General features: G+C 33.5%; 1 protein-coding gene across 1 annotated transcript in view; it reads left to right on the top strand.

Moving 5' to 3' along the window:
- Nucleotides 1-11,954, top strand: part of LOC111043317 (ubiquitin-conjugating enzyme E2 R2) — a 35,510-nt gene extending 23,556 nt beyond the window's left edge. Inside the window, exons 3-5 of the mRNA XM_022328230.2 lie at nucleotides 4,128-4,225; nucleotides 5,077-5,211; nucleotides 10,114-11,954. Coding sequence (XP_022183922.1) covers nucleotides 4,128-4,225; nucleotides 5,077-5,211; nucleotides 10,114-10,333 — 453 coding nt within the window. The 3' untranslated portion in view covers nucleotides 10,334-11,954. The remainder of the gene's footprint in view (nucleotides 1-4,127; nucleotides 4,226-5,076; nucleotides 5,212-10,113) is intronic.
- The last annotated feature ends 3,699 nt before the right edge of the window (nucleotides 11,955-15,653 follow it).

Here is a 15,653-nt window from a genome sequence, read left to right as displayed (position 1 = left end):
TTACGATGATAATAAAGAATGCAGGGCTAAATATAATATCCTGTGTATGACGTGTACAGTTTATTAATTAGTTTCCAATTTGTACCTGAATCTCTTTATCTACTTAACTTATTAAAATGAGAAATAGTGTATAGTAAATAATTAGATATTTCTCACTGATATTTCTCACAAGTTACAATTTTTATCAAAATATAGTGCTGTAGTTGAAATGACTCGAACATTCTTCATTATATTCTTCATTTCGTTGCATAATAGAGTATGGAGTAGATTCTAACTTGCAATTCCTAAGGAGCTGAACATCTAAAACTGGATCACAGATGTATTAACACAATTCATTGTTAATATTATCAACCCATCAAATATTTATAGTAATGGTACTTAACTTCATCATTAAGCAACAGTGGTTAAAATGATTATTAAAATCTTGAATTTTTTGTCTAGTATCTTTGGTGAGAGCGCAAAATGGCTAACAAGGAGTTGAGTAACCAAGAAATAATTGAACATTAAAATTTTTAAAAAGGATTCATACTTTCTTGTTTTGAAATCGTTGGGTCCGGTTTTACAGAAGTCTGTTGAATTTTAACAGTGATTAAGTTACGGTTAAATGCCACTAGTACCAATCAGAGCAGCGGATTCAATTAGCACTTAATCACTGTTAAAATTCAACAGACTTTTCTGCAACCGGGCCTTAGTCTTATAAAATATGAAATACTACTCTATTCACTTATTAATAAGTAAAATTATGTTTTCAGTCATTCCTCATAGAATGACATCAATCCTTTGTATGACTAGAAACCTACAGCTAGCTCTTCCCCTGGTGTTGAAAAACATCACAATGTCATTCGAATAGAAGGCAATATCTTTGAGAAAACAAGAAGTTTTTTGTAAAATTCGAAGCTATTTTGTAAAGTATCTTGATCTTCAAAAGTGATCAACCATTTACTTGTTATCGTTGCTGATTATTTTATTCTTCGTCAGTTATAAATAATTTATGAACCATTAATGGAAACTAAAAAAAAAAAAAAAAAACACAATGGAAAGAAGAAATCGATGGAGTGATTGGAGCAGGCTTGGTAGTTGGTACCGTTGAGAAAGCTTCGTCATGGATGAATTGTACTGAAAAGTGAAAGTTACAATTAGGCACTCCAAACCATTTTCCGTTGGAAAAATCTTCCCTAACTTCCGCGGCGTGCGTGAGCAGGTCTAGCTCTCAACACTCGATTGTTTGCTGTATCACTGTTGCTCTCACGTAGAGAATGCACTCAATCTCTTTCCTTCTTTGTTCTGACGATACTTACTTGCTTCCTGTTAGGTTGTAAACTCGTCGCTTTCAATTCAATCTTTTGAGACAGTTTTTTTTAAACCTTTTCTAAATATGTTTTTATGATTATTTCTCCAGAGAGTAAAGAATTTACTCTATGTTATTTCCCTTCTTTCATTTATTAATCAATTCACAAATCACTTGAGGTGACGATTGACGATTTAGGAAATACAATATTTTTTTTATAAATAAGGTCAATGAATTTAAGCAAAATTTGTTGTTTTTCTCATGAGGTGTGTTTTCCCATTATGGAACAATTCTATCTGTTTCTACATTCTATCAATTGTTAACAGTGTTCAGTTCAATAAGGACCAATAAAATATTGACGGATCTTGTATTCTATTCTTTGGAGTCTTCAATAACTACTCAATTATGATCATTATTGATCAGAATGACAGTGTTAAATAAATTACATGCTAAACATACAAAAATTTTCAATATATTAGAAGGGTTATAAATAAAGGGTTATTTAATATCTTTACATATCACTATATGATTAAGTAAAGTTCGATATTATTGAGGATAATGATGAATGAAGAAACTAATGTCACACCCACATCGATAATCTAAACTAAGACAGTTGAAACAGCCATCCCATTAAATATAATTCGATGCAGCAGTGTGTTTTGAAAGTCACTGTCATTAAATACGAGGGATAGGACTACCATGTGGTTGGTGTTCTCTTCATGGCTCTCTGATCTATTGAATGATATTCAAGATATATTGGGAGATTAGCAATGTGGTTTTAGACAAAGGAGAAGCACTAACGATAAAGTATTCACAATAAGGAAGATAATTTGACTTTAAATACAGACCTGCATCTGGTTTTTGTAGATTTCCGTCTGGCATATGAATGAATCGGAAGAGGGAGAGTGCTGACAGTTTTATATGAGTTCCAATGAGATTTGAATGACACTATTTGATATTCTAAGCTGTCATTGAACAACTTATCTTCTTGAGTTAGTGATATGAGATAAGACTACTCATTTTGCATTTTTTCCAACTTGATTTTGAAAATATTAGTCAAAAGCTTGAGAAAAATAAAAGCGCTAAGGTCATTTGAAAAAGCAATGTTTAGAAGAATAAGAAGGTACAAATTTAAATATAGGTGTATGGAGGACCAAAGGTGGAAATTTGATGAACGAAATATTGTAAGATTTGTGAAAACAAGGATATAATTGCTTACATTCACTGAGAATCAGAACCTTTGCGATTTCTTGGCAGAAGAAAAAGAATGATGAGTACGAGGAAGAGAGAGATACCCATAATGAAAAGTATAATATTTCTCGTTGTGATTATTCGCAGCTTTTAAAACTGTATTCGTAATTGCCATTCTTGAAAATTTACGAAATTTCAAATATTCAATTCTCTTTCACATTCAAATCACGGCCTTCGATTATGGGGGAACAGCGCCACTGCAAATAATAGTTATTTGTATATCTAGAGTGAAAAGTGCTGTTTTTTCTCCCTGAGGGAAAAGTTTGAAGCCCGAGGCGAAGCCGAGGGCAACAATTTTCCTGAGGGAGAAAAAACATTTTTCACTCGTGATATACACAACATTTTTCCTCCATCTACATTTTTATAAAAACTGCTAATAAAATAATTTTTAAAAACGTATGTGACCAAACAATGTGTTACAACATAATCTAAAAAGTAAACAGAAACAGCTGGATTGTAATCACAGTTCTCCTCCGACAGCATTATCTGTCGGCTAAAGTTGTAACAATGACAGCCAAAACTACAGCTATGATGAAGTTCCCGTTTCAAATTTGATTAGTTAATTAGTAATATTCGTTGGCTGATATTTTGAATAACATGGAATAAAAGAAAAAATATATACATTTTTTTAGTATAGTGATATGAAGTGTGTAATAATAATTTCAGCATACAAACATAAATTTCATATATCGATCAAATGTCTGGTTGAGGTATTGAATTTAGTTGGTTTAATGACTACTCTATATGCTTCCTCATCTGAGCTTAGACCTTCTGACCTATTCCAAATGTACGTTTTTAAAATGGAGATGCTTCCCATGTTATTTAATTGGAGTCACTTTGACTCCCTAGGGAATTTTTCTGTTTTTTAGTACCGAGAGCGAAAAAGTGACACTTTAGTATCATGTTTCAGGGAGTAAAGTAAGTACTTTTGACAGTAGGTGGAGGAAAAGTGTTTTTTATGGCAGAAGAAAGCTCTACGATGCATAGGGGGACTGAAATGCAAGGAATCATGCAGATAAACTTTTAAACGATTGGGCATTATGACCCTGGCTAGTATGTACATTTTAGCAATGTAGTTTTTATTAAAGAAAATGAAATGAAAGAAAATGAATTATGTTTTTTTTAAACAACATAAATCTCATGAACATGACACTAGGAAAAAGTTAGATTTGGTAAAGCCCGTCATAAGATTACACAAATCCTACAAGAGCCATGGATATCAACAGTTCGTACTTTTCAATAAATTGCCCTATGTAATTAGAAACCTTCCTAAAGATATGTTTAAGAAAAAGGTGAAGGAGATATTAAAAAATAGGGTGTTCTATACCTTAGAGGAATACCTTGACAGAGAATTTGAGACCATAGAATGATTCTATTTGTAATCTAGTCTTGATATGCCAAATGTTCTTCTATGTTATCTCATGCTGTTTCATGTTATCTGATGTTTGTTTTATTTTATCTTATATTTACTTGACGAGATCCATGTATATTAATATATTCTATTCTATTCTTAATTGCCATTTTTGTAAGCATTTCCACTTACAAGTTTTGAATGTCCTAATAAAGATTCATTTCTAATATTTTACAGAATGGAGATTTGTGCATTTCTATCCTACACCCTCCAGTAGATGACCCACAGTCTGGAGAGCTCCCCTGTGAAAGGTGGAATCCTACACAAAATGTCAGGTAATTGATTTGTTCTATCAAACCTGTTATTATTGTGTGAGACATCTAAATAATTTAAAAATTCCAGTCTCAATTAGTGAAAAACGGTTATGTGCTCCTAATAGGCTCAAAGAGTTTCAACAGCCCAATTTATTGTATTATAATAATATTGTTTCCTAATTCAAGATAACTTGAATTTACTGCAAATATTAGAATTCTGCTATTACAGAACAGCGGAAACATGTTTCAAAAGATTATGATTTTTATTGTTTGAATAATGGGCATCATGATTTTACAGACCCAAAAATTGATACTTCTTTCATGTATAAATTTTGGTGTCTTGTTGCCTTCATTAAGCTTTTGGAAAATTATAGTTAGTATCTTTCATTTTTCCTAGCTGTAACAGTGGTTCATCACAAACATTAAATTATGAACCTTGGCGATAATCAGCAATAAGTTTTAAGACGAGAAAGATCTCTTGAGTCTCTCCCCGAACAGAAGCCAAACAATAAATTAGACATATTTATACATCATCAAAGTTTAACCCTGATCTTGGTTGACATGCAGATATGAGTTTAAACCAAAACCTGGTTTATTTTCGTTTAGACTGAGCTGGTGCACTGACCCAAGCAGATCAAATCTCTTCAATTAGGAACTGGAAGATTTGAAAGTGAAAGTAATATTTTGTGCTGTTCCAGATCAACAAAAAACTCAAACTGATTATTTTAAATAGTATTTTTTAAATTATTGTAAGGCTTTTGACTATATGCTAGTATTATTTAAACGAAATTATTATTAACCGGAACATATAATATTGATCATTTCATCAAATTTTATATTTTCTGTTGTTATAAATATATTTATTTTTTCAGAACAATTCTGCTCTCTGTGATCTCACTTCTAAACGAACCAAACACATTCAGTCCGGCAAATGTGGATGCTTCAGTGATGTATCGTAGGTGGAAGGACTCGAAAGGAAAGGATAAGGAGTACGAAAATATTATCAGGTGATTTAAGTTTTACAGTATTCAATCGAATTATTGGCTACGAGTTTTCCAGTCTTAATAGAAATCTTTGAAATGTGAGACATATTAAGGTTAATTTTAAGGTAGAGTTACACCATAGAGAGAATATAGCATGAACATAGCTGGTAGTCTTACCTCGGTTTACCGCTCATGCACTCTCGCCCGGCCAAGACAGCAAATAAATAATCGACAATAATCGGTTTGGCGTAACTATGAAATTTGGAACGTAAGCCAATAACATATCTCCTCATGTTATGGTTACAACCACTCATCAATACTTATTATTCTAAGGAATAATTTCTATAAAAAATAATTGGTAGATTGTATTGAGAACTCTTGAATCCGTCACTTGTATCTAAAATTGAGAAGAATTACAATTTAATACATTTTATCACAATTGAAAAAAAAATCGAACAGCTTATCACAGTAACGTACCTTTGGTTTTATACCCATCTAGTCACAAAAAAGCTACCTGAATCCCGCACGTTTCAAAAGCAATTTAAGAGGTAGCTCTCGATGAAAATATCTAGCAAGGGAATGAGGAGATGGCGATAAACGAAACGTCTATTCTAATCTTGTATTACATGCAAATGTTGGTCCTCTCAAAATAGACTATCGAATCCACCTGAAACACAATGCATGTCGAGTGATCATATATTATAATCTTGGTAAAGTTTGTCCTTCACCCCAGATAAAGTTTCAAGACTTAATAGACCAGTTATAGTGAAATTTAAATTGAACTGTAATTTAGGATTTTATATGTATATTATTTATTTATATTCGTGGCCGGTCGGTGTAGTCAAGTCGTCGAGTGTTCTGAGGCGTCGCAACTTCATTTTGCTAACAAATCGCTGCTCATGGTCGTGGGTTCGAATCCCGCCTGGGGATTTATCGAACCTAGATTCAACTATTACGGAGTCCGGTATCTTATCCACTGACCCATGCTGTCGTTGGAGGAACCGAAGTCCTGATAGAGCTTCTATAACATCGTAGTTTAGGTGTTTAGGCTATGTTCTAGAATCGTACGAATTCATTGAAATGAAGGTGAATTGATGAATATAAATAGGCCTATAACCATCTCTGCTAAATTCATTATCTCTGTGCTAAATTCAAAGTTGATCAGTTCAGTAGTTCGGGCGTGATGATGCCTCAGTTAGGTCAATCAGAGCTTATTTTATTACTGTTTATTATAAAAGATATGGATGAATAGGAGGAAGAAGATTGATTAGACTATGAACCCCCCCCCACCAGTTTTGAGAACTAGCTCAAAATTGCCGCTGATTTTCTGTCAGCTGAGTTCTGAGTTCTATTGAAAGCAGTGAAACTCAAGAGACATAGTTCAAGTTTCATTGAGTTATTTATTGCATGCTTCATTAACTAGTAGTTCTGTGAACAGTAGACCTCGCGCAGTTATAAACCACAGTCTCCTCTAATAATGTCCATCAGAGTAAAATCTGTCCTGTCCTGTCGTGTCGGCGAGATAATCATTGTATAAACGACTAATGGCTGTTTGGGTTGCTGTATCGACAATGCTAATAATTTTATGCGAACAGATATGCTACTATCATCAAAAGCTTACCGAGTTGAAAGCAGAGAAAAGTCGGGAGAAAATACTATGCTATGTGCCTGCACTTTTTAAAAGATAATAGATAAGATAATTTTGAATAAAATTTAGAATTTAGAAATAGGCCGACACATCTAGAAAATACCTGAGTCTATACCTAATTCATGCAGGTGAACGGGCTAGAGTCAAGAAAACTTCAATTAATCTTGCCATGCCTGATTTAATAGGTTTATACTATAGAAAAACACTACAATTTGAAATAATTGAAAAATACAAACAGTTTCAATAAACATTGGCAACTAAAATCGAACAACAGAAACAACAATTTCATGTTACTTTGTTGACATTCTTCATCTGATTCGGGGGCGCATTACTATCCCCGTTTAGATAGCAATACGTCACAAAACCAAACAATATCAGTCATCAAATAACAAATAATTAACTTCAACATAAAATTACTCAAGAAAGAAAAGCCCGTTGAACCCAAGTTTCGTCGATAGTAACCCATATAACCCATTTCATAATAATTTTGAATCCCCACTTTTGATTGACATTCTCGAATGAACCTTTGTTTCACTACACTGCACTTTCGTTGGTCTGTACGTTGCTTTATCGTCGGGGTTACAGTACCTTGTTTTTGGCGGTGAGCTTTTACCGGTTGAATTTGGCTTGACGGCGACGTCCTCTTACGTCCCTAGACCTGTCGTCTGAACGGGTGTCTTGAAGCGGTGTTACATAAAGTTGCGGAACCAAGGGGTGGTAGTACAAGAAGTTGGTTTGGGAACACACATGAACCGCTGTAAATAAATGTATTACAGCATTAATTTCTAACTCTTCCTACAATTCATCAAAAGCTAAAACAGGAGTTATCTATTGATTACAATTAATTAAATTCTCTCATTCTTTGAATCCTCATTTTATATAGATTTTTATCTTTAAACTACTGATTCTTTTTATCAGAATTAATGGATCTTTCTTCACAAATAATTCAAATTGAAATGATGCTAACTTATATGATATTTTTCGTTTGGTTTGCGAAATCAAATATAATTTTTCATATAGTAGCTCGGCTAGTATTGTTGGAAACTTGTGCGCCAGCCAACATTTATTTTATTTATTATTTATGAATTATAGGACGCAATCCAAGTGTAAATAACGGGCATTCGCCCAAAACTGCTCAGAACCTTAATTAAAAATGAACATTCCAGAGTTTATGATTTGATTTACCTACAAATACAAGTCCAAAAACTAGTATCACTGAAATTATGAATTTATCACCTAATAAAACAAGACACTTTATAACACAATAAAAGAAAAAAAATATTGAAAATTTCACTTTAAGGAAAGATAATGTTTGCCTTATAAGATTCATCTTGTGGATAGTTTTTACCTTTAATTAAATAAAATTAGTAGACACATAGAAAATAATTTAAATTGTATTAAATTTGAACATTCATTAATATTAATTTCCTGGAGAAGAAAAACTTTCTTCTTCATCTATTAAGATTTCTATCATAAAAAATTGACTAAATCATTCAAAAGCCTTGAAGACATAAGAAAACAGAGTCTGAAAAATATAAATTAAAAAATGTCATAAACTCAATATGAACATAATCTTAAAAGTTTCATTCCAATTTAAAGGCTATCTTCCTGACTTTCAGCAATACTCTACGATAATATATTTCCAGAAACAATAACTCAAATGTAACGTAACTGAAAACTTTCTATACTTCTGTAGAAAAAAATTTATAAGTATCTTCCATCACTAATAAAATCAAAAGGATTATTCTCAATCAATATTATTAACTGGAAAAATAACAGGCTTAATTAATTCAATACTCTTATGGAAGTTTCAATCAATTAAATTCCCTAAATTATATTTTAACCTTATTTTACGTACCTTAGCGGTTATTTGAAGAAACAATTATTCGTACATGATGAAGAAACACAATTAAACCTTTCAGGACATGGTACTACTAGTAAATTTAAACATTAATAAAAAATAAAACTAGCTCCTACATTAACTACTGAAATAAACTTATAAACCTGCCCAAAAAGGGGGAAACATAGTGACTACATCTTTACTCTCGTAGTGCTCCTAGCAAAGTGTCCTCCGGAACATAATCTGGTCTCTCGACTGGGGAATCCCCACTACTGTATTTAGAAACAGGTCTCCTATTGGGCGAATGGAATCAATTTGACCAATCGTCGCGTGGCTTCTAGAGCCTTTGGACCAAATAGTAACTGCAAAATCGGTAGTTTGTTATAATTTCAATGCTTGCTGTTTTCCAACTTATCGCACTTTATGTCGCGACAAGAAGGCTAAGTTTTAGAGATAATTCCATAATCTAAATTCCTCGACGACTCGGAGCCACAATTTTTAAATATCTATCATGGGAAACTCGAAGTCATGGCCGTTCATAATAGAGAGAGAAAATAATTTATTTCGCTAACTCACTTACAATAATGGCTCTAGTCTATTGCGTATTAAATTTACTATTATAACTTGGGAAAAGGCCTGAATTAAAGAGAGTGCCCGGCACAGCTACTTCAAGTTATCAATTGCATGCCTCACTGCATGCAATTAATAATCACACACAACAGCTGTGTTTTCAATAAGTTACATTGAGATATTGAATTGCATGCAATTTATAATCCACTCGACAGCTGTTTTGTGATAAATAATTATATTGTGTGATTTTTACGGTAATATTGACGTTAGTAGGAGACTCTTTTTCCTTTTGTATTATCCTTAAAATGCAAAATTTCAAAAAGCCTTATATATTCGTCGACGCGAAATTCAAAAAGGAAAATACCTGTTAAATTTCATGAAAATATATTGCCGCGTTTCGCTGTAAATGCGGAACATAAAGAGAAATGTAAAACCGTCGACTTGAATCTTAGACCTCACTTCGCTCGGTCAATAATCCAGCTGATAGCTGAATTGAGATTTTTAGGGTCGCTTTCTTCAAAAAAGTTGAACTCAAATTCTAGTGAAACCATCAGCTGATTTAATTGAAACGTATTTTCATAAATGCAACTATACTACATTGATTTAACGGGTTTATTAGTTGAACCACCTTTGGAGAAAGCAACTTTTAATGATCAATAACTATAATATTTTGTTTTCTTATGCACTTCTAATGCTATTTTGTTTTATCATTAAAGAAGGATTAAGTCGATTTCGTGGCCAACAAAATCGATCTGTGGTTCAAAGAATGAGTGGTGACAATTTGAAACAGACAAAAGCAATCGAAAGGTATCGTCGAACAAACGTCTGTAGTCGCTGGTTGAATGAGGTGTGGTGTTGTGTGTTGCAGGAGGCAGGTGTCGGGCGGGCGAGCCGAGGCTGAGAAGGACGGCGTGGTGATTCCGATGACTCTGGAGGACTACTGCATCAAGACGAAGGTGCGCGTGCCTGAGGCCCCCCTCGACATGACCGACTTCTACGTGGACGACTACGACCTTGACGACGACGACCTTGACGTGTCCGGCGACGACTACGACGACGGCGACGACAGCGGCAACGGCGAGTCGTGATAACCACCTCAATCAGCATTATTTATTAACTGTATACTTTTATCATCAATCTATCTACTGTCAGTCACTTTTCATTTCTACGCCGGTTTCAATCATCGAATAATCGTTGAGCCGTTTGCACAGTGAAAGCTTGAAATTACTTGAATCAGCTGGTGGTTTAATCTCAAAATTAACCACGTTATAACAAGCGAAATACGGATTTAATCCACTTAAAATTGAGAAGCCATTTTAACTAGCTCTGTGCAAACGGAAATCATACAGTTAGCTGAAAGCTCACTTTCCTATGTTGAAGAAAATTCACTACCTGAACCAAACAACATATTATTGTCATCAATGTCATTTCATCCTACCTGTACTTACTAATCAATTATTTATTTAATCAAATTCTTGTTCGGATTGATAGTTATCGTTTTTGACTATTATTCCTGTACCCCAGTCAATCTATCCCATCATTTATTTATTAAAAATTATTTCTGGCAATTATTGTTTTCATACAATGTATTCCAGTCGTCCAATGATATTGAGCTTCAATCATTCGGATATTTTTTCAAATTCTAAGTGAACGTCATGAAATGACTACCTTGTTCATATTATTTTTAATATAGGTTGGCTTTTTGAGTCTTTGAATTTCAATATCAATATCATTGAAGCACCTATTGATCTCTCTCCATAGACCTCGTTGATATTTGTTGTTGTTCAGTGCTATTTCTCAAATAGCAAACCCACCCCTACGATCTATCTTCATAATACCTCTCACATAGAATTAACATTATGTTGATAGGAAGTTGATGTTTAATGTACTTGTGATTGAAATATACAGTTTTCAAACTTCACATAAGGATTACCGCCACTTTATATTCAATGTTGATTTTTACACTCATAAATCGAAAACTGGAGATCAACATTCTTAATAATAAAATACTTACATAAGGTTGTTTACATGGCAACTTTGATTCGATGATTTGTTTATTATTAGATTCCTAATAATGTTATTGTTTTGATAAAAAAAATTAGGTGTACTCTTGATTTATTTGATCTAATAAAATATGTGTAATGTGTTTTTGGTCTTGTTCTATCTCAGCTCTTGTGGTTGTATATGTATGTGTTTATCGGACTAGTTCTATCCATACAATTATAATTATTTGCTATGATGTATATAAGAGATTATAAGACTTACAGTAACTGTAAGTTTTATTCATGTTAGTATTGGAGCGATGCTATATAAGTTTCATGATTACAAGAACTCTTATTTCATTGGAATTAATTCAAATTAACTAAGTTATAATAGAATATTGAAGCATTAGTCGATGGATTTTTGTTCAATATTTGTAGTTCATGAATTTATCGCTAGTGAATTTTAGATAATGATAATGTAGTTATGTAATGTAAGAAATAAACGTTAAAATTTATTGGTCCATTAAAAATTGTGTTTTTATAAACTTGAATGTATAGTACTTTGATGAAAAATGTCGAATTTATTAATTAATGAATGGATAAATTTTTATAAATGGAGCCTGGGAAAAGATCTTTGATTCGTAAACTTAAAATATCACTAACTTGTAATCGATATTTTTTGTATAAAGTATTCAATTTCGTTTCGAATTAAAAAATTTAAAAGTCTGCTCTTGTCATGTAATGTAATTTACCTCACCTTATTGTACCTTCGTAATATTGCCTATACTTACTAACTTACCCATATATACGAGCTATAGTCTACATAATTATTCTAAGTATCACATCATATGAGAGGTTATGAGAATAATGGAATTAGGTAGGCCTAATGCATGAGAAGTATTGGATTAAGAGTTCTTCACTTGTTTAGTGATACTCCATGCGATAAGAACTGTAGGCTTCCTTGTGAATACCGCGTACTTACTAACTTACCCATATATACGAGCTATAGTCTACATAATTATTCTAAGTATCACATCATATGAGAGGTTATGAGAATAATGGAATTAGGTAGGCCTAATGCATGAGAAGTATTGGATTAAGAGTTCTTCACTTGTTTAGTGATACTCCATGCGATAAGAACTGTAGGCTTCCTTGTGAATACCGCGTACTTACTAACTTACCCATATATACGAGCTATAGTCTACATAATTATTCTAAGTATCACATCATATGAGAGGTTATGAGAATAATGGAATTAGGTAGGCCTAATGCATGAGAAGTATTGGATTAAGAGTTCTTCACTTGTTTAGTGATACTCCATGCGATAAGAACTGTAGGCTTCCTTGTGAATACCGCGTACTTACTAACTTACCCATATATACGAGCTATAGTCTACATAATTATTCTAAGTATCACATCATATGAGAGGTTATGAGAATAATGGAATTAGGTAGGCCTAATGCATGAGAAGTATTGGATTAAGAGTTCTTCACTTGTTTAGTGATACTCCATGCGATAAGAACTGTAGGCTTCCTTGTGAATACCGCGTACTTACTAACTTACCCATATATACGAGCTATAGTCTACATAATTATTCTAAGTATCACATCATATGAGAGGTTATGAGAATAATGGAATTAGGTAGGCCTAATGCATGAGAAGTATTGGATTAAGAGTTCTTCACTTGTTTAGTGATACTCCATGCGATAAGAACTGTAGGCTTCCTTGTGAGTACCGCGTACTGTCGTTTTTTCAGAGCAAAATCTGAGAGAAATTATTCATTGCAACATAATATCATAATAAAATTAAGAAACGTATGAATTTTCTGATTCATTTGAAACAGCAACTTTGGTTCTATAAATTACCAATCAAATAGTATAAAGTATATGATAATACGATTTATAATTCTGTCTAAATGCCTATCTGCTATCATTTTCTAGTGTGGATTTGGGCCTGTATGCGCTTCCTTTCCACTTATTAAGGAAAGGAGCTCTTCCAAGCCATGTTTAATAATCTTCAGCAGTGATTCGGTTATCTCCATTATTTTTTTAGCAGAATGTGAATGGGTTGTAACAAATTTATATACTAATAAATAAATGTGTTCGATTTGAACGTACCACTCTCTTGAAACTGACAGTAATAACATGAAAAATATACTTGGCTAAGGGGAAGGGCCATATTATGCACCACGCAAGCTAACGCTAAACTACGTTTACTTGTAGATATGGTTGCATTTATCCTAATGTGTTTCATACGGGGTTTAAACGAACAGCTGACATTTCTCCGTTTTAACCGAGTCCGCCGCAAAGTAGACCCACGCTAATCCACGAAAAGCAACCCACGCCATGGGATGTTTTGTAAACCATTGCTAGGCTTATCCAGACATCTGTGTAATGATAGTAATACCATAGAGAAACAATAGCGTAAGTAGATATCCCATGGTATAAGGAATTTATGTCCCAACTTTTACTGTTATCTCAAGCTGATTACTGTCGATTATTGTGAATTTTCACTGTTTTGTTGGGGTGATAGTGTATGAACGGCACAATTTGAGAGACTACCAGCGTCACACAGCTGCATAGGAAAGAACTACATGAACTATCGGCTTGGGATAACAGTAAAAGTTGCGACATAAACGCCCTATACCATGGGATATCTACTTATGCTATCGTTTCTCTATGGTAATACATGCAATGAATAATCCACTTGTCGGCTGATTGATTATGAATAATTCTAAAGCAATGGTTTACAAAACATCCCACGGCGTGGTTTGCTTTTCGTGGATTAGCGTGGGTCTACTTTGCGGCGGGCCTAAGTGTATGAATATCAACCAATTTTATTTAATAAAGTATGAGTTTTCAAAAAGTCTATACTTGTATAGAAATCTATAGAAAAAATAATTTCTCCGGGTGTTAATTTTGCAACAACTCTAGAATACGGTACCAATATTATAAGAATCTGTCTACCCGCTGTATGAGTTGTCGGATTTTAATAATGGTACTGTACCCATACCATTTTGTTCAACTCAATTTTGGGGTGGTTCATATGTAAACGATTTGTGAGAACCTCAGCTAAAACTATCTATAAAAGGGAAAATCCGTTGGATTTATCTCCTAGGAACAGTATTCGTAGAAGAAGATTACATTTCTCATGATTGTGCTGGTACCGCATTACGAGATATATTGGACAACACTATAGACAACGACGTGACACTGCACACTGCCGTCATGGAATAATGGAAATATACTCGCAATATGGCGAGTTCAAGACAGATTGTTTCTTGAATCTCATACAACATTAATCAACATCAATATTAGCATATTTTGAGACATTTGATTTGATTATTAGGTAATCATTTACATTGAGCATTATTGTACTTTTATTCAGTTCGTAGACATAATAGGTACTCTAATGATAAATAAATCTTATTCCAATACCACTTCACAGAAGAAGAGGAAAAATAATCATGGTATAAAATCTCATTTTTAATTTGAAGAAATCTTGATGTATTTGATTAAAACCTCATTGCATACACTGGACACAAGATGTTACGGTGGGAGCGGGACAATTTTCACCACTACTACGGCTAACAACATTTTTCGCTCCAGTCGACTTTCCGCGTCTCGTACAGTCTCATCCAGTGCCAGGGAGCACTGAAGTATAGAAGTTACACTAGATGGCCATGGCAAGGCACTTGAGCACAGACACCTCTATAATAATTTAGTCATGTATCAGAATGAGGGGTAAATAAGAAAACGTATGTGCAGAAACTTACCTACATCATTCACTTGGCGGGACGAATGATCGTCCACGAGCACTGACGTGAACGGCATAGAGACGGCAATGCGTGAACCCCACCGAAGGGAAGACAGTGACAATACTCCGATCACTGGACTGCGCGGCGAAGATGAGACAAGGACCAAGTAAGTAATAGATTCAGTCCGAGAAGTTTTCGGGGTCATCTATACGAATGAAAGTAAAAAAATGTAGAACCTTTGGTGGTTTAAATAGAAACCGCCTGAAGGGAATCCAATTATTGTTATCTAATTGGAATTATTATTACATTATTCTAATGCAATCTAATTAGTTTTGTCGTAACCCTGAAGAGAATGGAATGCAATTTTCATTCACAATTGCAAGGAGCATTATTTTGACTGTAGGACTACGCCTACCGAACTGATAAAGACCATTAAAAAGATATATCTAAACCGTGAGTTGAAAATTTATTATTTACGGTACATACTGTTTGAAAAAAAGTAATTTTTCCAATTCAAATTATTACATTGCTGATAGCCACATACATAATATTAAGAGTAAGCATAATATTACCGTATATAAATAAACACAGTTCAATATTATGACAGATGAGTCAGATAGACTTTATGAATGGATCTCACTATAATTACCGTATATTATTGTCAGGATC

The sequence above is a fragment of the Nilaparvata lugens genome, chromosome 2, assembly GCF_014356525.2.
Source record: "Nilaparvata lugens isolate BPH chromosome 2, ASM1435652v1, whole genome shotgun sequence".
Classification (NCBI taxonomy): Eukaryota; Metazoa; Arthropoda; class Insecta; order Hemiptera; family Delphacidae; genus Nilaparvata; species Nilaparvata lugens.
This window is presented reverse-complemented; position numbering and strand designations above follow the sequence as displayed.